Genomic DNA, 7,471 nt, shown 5'->3' on the forward strand with positions numbered 1-7,471 from the left:
CACAGAAAACTTGACAAGAAAATGCTGATGTATGCAGAATAAGAAAATCCAATATAAAAGAAAATCTAGAGATCAAATTAACTATAATGTGCATTTAAAAGGTGAAGAGCAAATAGAGAGTGCTGGTGAACACATTTTTTCAATTACTGCACTAAATAACATACAAACTCTCTGTATAACTAATCTTCAACATAACATTGATGTATATAAAACACATCAGATCTACCTCTAATGTATCTATCTCCATATAGCATCTCACTGTAAAAATCATCATGATCCACATAACCTGACCCCAACTGCCTCTAAACATAACCTCACTTACTGCTGATCAATTTCAACTAATGAATTACCCTTGTGTTTCTTCAAAGCCTACAAAACCCAGCATGCAACACGGCATCAAAGTTCCCCTCTGTTTTATTAAAGGGACACTGAACCCAATTTTTTTCTTTCATGATTCAGATAGAGCATGCAATTTTAAGCAACTTTCTAATTTACTCCTATTATCAATTTTTCTTTGTTCTTTTGCTATCTTTATTTGAAAAAGAAGGCATCTAAGCTAAGGAGCCAGCATTTTTTTTGGTTCAGACCATGGACAGCACTTGTTTATAGGTGCTGTCCAATCAGCAAGGACAACCCAGTTTGTTCACCAAAAATGGGCCAGCATCTAAACTTAAATTTTTGCCTTTCAAATAACTATACCAAGAGAATGAAGAACATTTGATAATAGGAGTAAATTAGAAAGTTGCTTAAAATTGCATGCTCTATCTGAATCACGAAAGAAAAAAATTGGCTTCAGTGTCCCTTTAAAATATATATAAAACTTCACAAACTACAATTCCCTACATGCTTTATGTCAGACAGTAGTAAGTGCTTAATATGGTGCTTCTGAAACTATATATCCCAGCATGCCATGGGGTAAATTCTGGACTTCATTTCCCATCATGCCCGAAGGTAACCATGGGATTTCAAGTCTCAGCATGTCTATCAGCTTGTATTCAAATGATATACATCGATATTTGTTATGAAATAAATGCATTTGCCTTAGGCTTACACAATAATTATGTTTGACTTGTACAGCAAGGTGGTTGCGTCACTTGCTATGCTACGAATGAGCAGAAGTTGTTAACATCAAAAGACCACAAGTACCGTCATGCCTTGCTGCTTTGGTCTTCTACGCATGCGTACATCTACATTACCCCCTTTTTCTTACGTTAGTCTAGTGGTAACCAAAGACGTAAGATTTGATTTCGTAAACATACTACAGTCCCCAACATGCTCCGCGCTCCCCTGTGAGAGGCCCAGCGGGGAGGACTCCATCTTCCGACATGCTCAGCGGCTCTGGAAGAGAGTGGGCGGAGTCAGCGGCGGGCGGAGGCGGCTCAGAGGCACTCAGCGCAGAGACACGGAGGAGGAGAGAAAGCGGCGGGGAGACCGGGGAGATACCGGGAGAGCGCGTGAGGCAGCACCTAGAGCAGCCAGTGGGAGACCGGGAATCCCCTGATAGACATCAGTCTTCACCCAAGTTACCGGAGAGATCGCGCAGCAGGAGAGCGCCAAGACTGACACCCCGGAGAGCCAACACTGCCCCTGGACACGGGCCCGGAGCTCCGCTCTCCACAAGCTCACCCAGGTTCCAGGGATGATGTGACCATGCTGACCGTGACCGGAGCTGGAGCAGCCATGAGTGGCCGAGAGCAGCAGGAGCCGGCAGGCAATGGTCAGTGCTGGTTGGGGAGACGTGTGTGTCCTGGGGGTTTACGAGGAAGCGTGAGCAGTGTGTAATGTGTACTCAGATCCATGTGTGCAGTATTATTTATTTACACTTACAGTCATACTGCTCTGCCAAGTGTGCATAGTACATCGCTCACTTATCACTTACCTAGGTGTACATATATAGTATGCATAAGTGTAAATATGTGCATATGCTCAGTGGTATGTTGACACATGATTTATATATATATATATATATATATATATATATATATATATATATATATATATATATATATACACATATCATCATATGCATTACAGTGTCCTTATCTCTGTATACGGGGTGATCGATGAAAGGCCAGCTTATATGCATCGCACATACACAGCAGGGTGACTGTCTCATACCCTGCGTGGCCTGCCTCTCTTAATTCCTCTTTCTGCTTGTCTGTTTTCTAATCCTAGCCTAGTCTGTGAGTGTCTCTTTAAAATTCTCCCTTTGGTCTGCCTGCTCTATATGAAACCAGAGAGTTGGTCTCTTCATATAGATGAGTCTGGCTGCCTGGAAATCTTCCTTTCTGATGTTTCATTCAGTGGTGTCATTTTCCCACTGGCTGTGTTTTGTAATTGCATAGTCTTCTGTATGACTGGGTTACCCATCTATCTGACCAAATGTTGGCATTATTCTATCTATTCTGAACACCATCAAGCAAAACACAAGTATATTATAAGAGAATACATCATATATGTACATTTTAATTAATATTCATTTTTAGTTAGGGCTCCAAAAAATGATCCCCTTGGTTTCTAAACATTTTTTTTTTTTTTTTTAAATAGGACATCTAATAATTCATTTTTATTTATATATTATGTAGCTGTGATGTCACCTCATCAGCGTGTCAAATATTGTTTTGTCATGTTTTGACTGCATCTGTGCATGTTTGTGTATGTAAATAAACTCTTTGGCTCTGTTTTATATAGGCCTCCTTTCACATCTATACATAATGTTATCTTTGTGGTATCAGCCTATTTGATAGTGTTTTGGCTTTTGCGGAAAAGATATTTAGTTTTTCTTTTTCTTTTTTTAGTATTCTATGTTAGTGGCTGACACATTTTATTTCAAATTGATGAGCCTGCATGAATATTGAGGGGTCAGCTGCACACTCTTTTATTTATATACAAAAACCTAACAGTCAGACATCACATTTTAGGTGCTGATTCTGGTTGTGCAGTTTTTTTGTTTGTTTTTTAGTTTCTGTAATCAAATTAATTTTTTTCTTTTGATATTCTTTGCACGTCTTGCAGATTATATGGCAGCAGTGTTTACAACAATATTTGTAACAATGTTATACATTGTTGTAAGCATTGCTCTCTAATAGCCAACAATGTTAAGTATTGTTGAAAAACATTGTTATAAACACTGCTGTCATATAATACTTTTACACGCTCAATCAGTTTGATAATAGAAGTCGATTAGACAGTTGTTTACAGTTGCACACTTTTATATACATGTATATATTGGCATTTAATGTTGGCAGGTATGGCTTTACAAATCTCAACAGCCTGTTCTGGCTACTTTGTGGATTCTTCTTTATGTATCTCTATATAAAATAATTTTCTAAAGACTAGCTCCTTCCTATTTTTGGTGGCGCCTAAGTTTCAAATGAATTGGCTTTCCATGGTCTATATGTGTAGACGCTTGAATTTGCCAGTGTTGCAGAGGCTATAAATCTTAGTTTCTAGGTAATTGTGTATATATATATAGCTCTATTTGCATTTCTTTCTATATAATAGGCCTCTACCTTTTTGTTTGTTTTACAGGATTCTGCGAAAGTATCTTCCACTCACTTTGTAGGCCTCTTTGCATAATGTTTCATGGTTGTATATGTTTGTGTATATTTTGTTTTTTTAGTAGTGTTTATAGATAGATCCATTGACATGCATTTTATATGTATTCAGTGTGTATGGGTCAGATTTATCAGGAGGGGGATGTCCCTACCAGTTGCCGGCTTGTTTATTTGAGAATGCAACTGTGAAGCAGTGGTTTGGTGAAGAAAATCACCCCAAACTTACTAGACTGGGGTAACTGACAAACCCTGCTCTTGCACAGTTGGTTGCACTAGTGTAAGCAGCAGCATTGCATGAACGGATATTTGTTTAAAGGGACACTGAACCCAAATGTTTTCTTTCGTAATTCAGATAGAGCATGCAATTCTAAGCAACTTTCTAATTTACTCCTATTATCAAATGTTCTTCATTCTCTTGGTATCTTTATTTTAAATGCAATAATGTAAGTTTAGATGCCGGCCCCTTTTTGGTGAACAACCTGGGTTGTTCTTGCTGATTGGTGGATAAATACAACCACCAATAAAAGTGCTGTCCAGAGTTCTGAACCAAAAAAAGCTTAGATGCCTTCTTTTTGAAATAAAAATAGCAAGAGAATGAAGAAAAATTGATAATAGGAGTAAATTAGAAAGTTGCTTAAAATTGCACGCTCTATCTGAATCATGAAATAAAAAATTTGGGTTCAGTATCCCTTTAATGATAAATATGGAGAGTGAATGCGCTGTCCAATTTGTGATCTTGGGAAGATTAACAGGTTCACTACATGTGAACCTTGTCCGTCCGGAGAATGATAAATCTGCCCCTATGTGTGATATATTATATTATTTTATTATATTTGACAGTGTATAAAACAAGCTTAAAATAAAGATTTGTCCTTGAATGCCTCATGCTCAGTTAATGTACAACATTGTGTAGTCATACAACGCTTCAAAATTAACAGACATCCACTCGTTTTCTAGAATGTAGCTGTAAACTTTTTTTTTTTTTAAATTACTCTGCATGTATCTATTTACACAAGGATAGAGATGGCGGGTTTACACTGCAGGTGAATCACCCTGCCAAAGGCCAGGAACAGCTCTTAGCTGTCATGTCTTTTCCAGAACTAGTTGGGTAGAAAATCATTAAATATGCATCCTTTTATCTTGGAGGTCTAAGTAATTAATGCATTATAAACGAATGGCAATGTTTTGGTGAAAACAGCAATGGTCAAACTTTATTAATAGCTGAACGCATGCACTATTTTATTAACATCCTTTTATTCCAGAATGCACTTACTATTCCAGCATACAATTTTTACTTTTCTAATTTTACTTCTATAAATGTGTCTTTGTTCTTTTGGTATCTTTTGTTGAAAAGCACGAACTCAAGCTTTGGAACGTGCATATTTCTGGAGCATTCTATGGCAGCGGTTTTGCAAGAGCACTAGAGGGCAGCACTATTTCCTGTTGTGGTGTCCCAGAATCCTACCTAGGTATCTCTTCAACACAGAATAATATGGAAACACATTTGGTGTATCATAAAAAAAAAAGTAAAATTTTGAGCAAACGCCCCTTTTATTTATTTGTATGTTGCTGGATAAAAACAATTAAAGGTATATGAAACCCAACATTTTTCTTTCATTATATGGCAGCAGTTTTGCAAGAATGTTATACATTAGCAAGAGCACTATTTCCTGCCGTGTTATACTCCAAATGCCTACTTAGGTATCTATTCAACATAGAATATCATGGGAACGAAGCAAATTTAATAATAGAGGTGAATTGAAATTGCATGCTCTGTCTGAATCCCAACAGAAAATGTTTGGGTTCCACATCCCTTGGAACAATTAACCATTTTTTTGTAGGGGATAGACAATTTTGTTTTATTAGCCTTGAAAATAAGGCATGCATAGAAAATAGCTAGCAGAACTTGTTTATGTATATTGTGTGAGATAAACCAAAAGTCCCTGTGTATGTGCATAGGGAAGAAGTTAATAGTTATAAAAGAGAGTACCTGTGTCATGCCTCAAGGCAGAACATACAGTGATCTGAGATGTCATCGCAGGAACTATTAGCGCTTGAAGTTTGTAGTGCTGCTCCACATTAGACAGTTCTCTTCAAACAGAGCTGTGCTCTGGTTGCAGTGTGTAATTTTTCCTTAACACAGTGCATCCAGAGCAAAGTGCTGTTTTAAGTAAGCAGTCATATGCAGTAGCGCTGCAAAGCAGCAGCACATTGCTTGTTGAAGGGCTCTCAGAGATTTTTTTCAAACCCGCCCCCTAGGCTTTCTCAGTCTGCAAAGCTGTTTATTCTGAATGTAAAACGTTATTATGAGCATTGCATCTTTTTTATTGCTACATTTCTATGTTGGACCAAGAGAAAAGGAAACAGATTTATTCAAGGGACATTTTACAATTTCTTTTTTTGTATGCAGCTAATTTGCAATGCAATTATATTATAAAGCATTACAAAGTGCTTTATTATTCAGTTAACCAACATATTGCAGTTAAAAACTGGTGCCTTAGTGTAAATGTCTAATTTAAAATTTTATTTAAAAATGACCTGCAGAAAAAGTTTCACTAAAAAAATCTCATCGCAGAAAGTGAAGAAAAGTTCTGCCTCTGGGGTGTCATGTTACTTTAGTTTCTATTATATGGTGTGGTGCTATTCAAGAGCCATGAGTGCTGATCCTGAGAAATACCTGCAGATACATTACTCCACTGTACTACCCTGACTTTACTGCCTGCCTCTGTGTATACACACCACTATGCATGCCACTGTGTGACTTGGCTATATATAGACTTCTTTGTATACATAGACATTTGCTTGTCTCTGGATTGACTTTATCCTCCCTATTGTAGATAGTCTTAGACATTTATCAGTGGGCATTGCTTTTTTTTTTTTTTTTTTTTTTTTTTTAGGAATGCAGCAGAGTGTATAGACAGACTTGTCCAACCTGAGGCTCCAGAGCCAGCGTAGCCCTCTGGGCTTTGTATCTTACACCCTTAATTACACATCCTTACCATTACTCAGCCACCCATCCCCTTCTGCAACACGCTTTTAGTTATTTCCCTTTGTGGACCCAATGTAAATACTTCTTGGTTTGCAGGCTTGTTTGTGGTAATTCTATAAACAAATTGCTTATTTTAAAGTCTCATTATATAGAAGGACACACCACATATTGTTTCTCACATTTGTCCACTAGCCATACAAGGCAAAAATAAATCAGATGTGACCCCTATTATATGGAAAGATCAGACACACCACTACATAACACTTTTTCTTCCAGATTGCATGTATTTAAAAATACTTTTTAATGACTGTTACTTTTTGCTCGTTACTGTTTTGGTTGTGGTTGGATCTAGGTATTACATTTTTGTCTACTGTATGTTCATAATACTGGAACTGGGGTATACATCACAATCTGATGTGCTGAACTGGATATAATTGCAATGGAAATTGGTTATACACAGATGCTTATGCTAAAGCATTATGGGGAAGCGGACTTGTTGCTCATGACCTCATATAGGGGCACCTGGTGATGTGGACAAATGCTGCTTTTTATTTGCACTTTACAGCTTGGTTGATTTCTTCTCACTGACTTTGTGCAAATACATTTCTGCATGTCTTGTGGTGCCTATGTCTATGGGCCTCTGCATAAGTCTCTGACCATCTTTGTAAATAGGACTTTTCCACATGTTTGACATTTTAAAAATGGCTTCAGTATGGATGCCTTTTTGTACAGCGTTTAAATATCTACCAGTGCTCGACAAATCTGTTTAAAAATTAGGAGCCAGTAACAATATTTAGGAGCCAGACATATTTTTAGGTGCCAGACAGAGTTAATTGCATATAGCTATATGAAGATTAACTCAAAAAGTTAGGAGCCAGGGATAAAATTCTAGGAGCCAGTGGCTCCCTGGCTCCTGGGTTTGTCG

The 7,471-nt window shown here is 37.5% G+C and overlaps 1 protein-coding gene across 2 annotated transcripts in view; it reads left to right on the forward strand.

Moving 5' to 3' along the window:
• Positions 1 to 1,265: 1,265 nt before the first annotated feature.
• Positions 1,266 to 7,471, forward strand: part of AHDC1 (AT-hook DNA binding motif containing 1) — a 187,311-nt gene continuing 181,105 nt past the window's right edge. Inside the window, exon 1 of one of the 2 annotated variants that reach the window (XM_053707051.1) lies at positions 1,266 to 1,717. In XM_053707051.1, coding sequence (XP_053563026.1) covers positions 1,651 to 1,717 — 67 coding nt within the window. In that variant the 5' untranslated portion in view covers positions 1,266 to 1,650. The remainder of the gene's footprint in view (positions 1,718 to 7,471) is intronic. The other variant, XM_053707050.1, reaches the window with a different exon arrangement.

This window comes from Bombina bombina, chromosome 3 (assembly GCF_027579735.1).
Source record: "Bombina bombina isolate aBomBom1 chromosome 3, aBomBom1.pri, whole genome shotgun sequence".
Taxonomy (NCBI): Eukaryota; Metazoa; Chordata; class Amphibia; order Anura; family Bombinatoridae; genus Bombina; species Bombina bombina.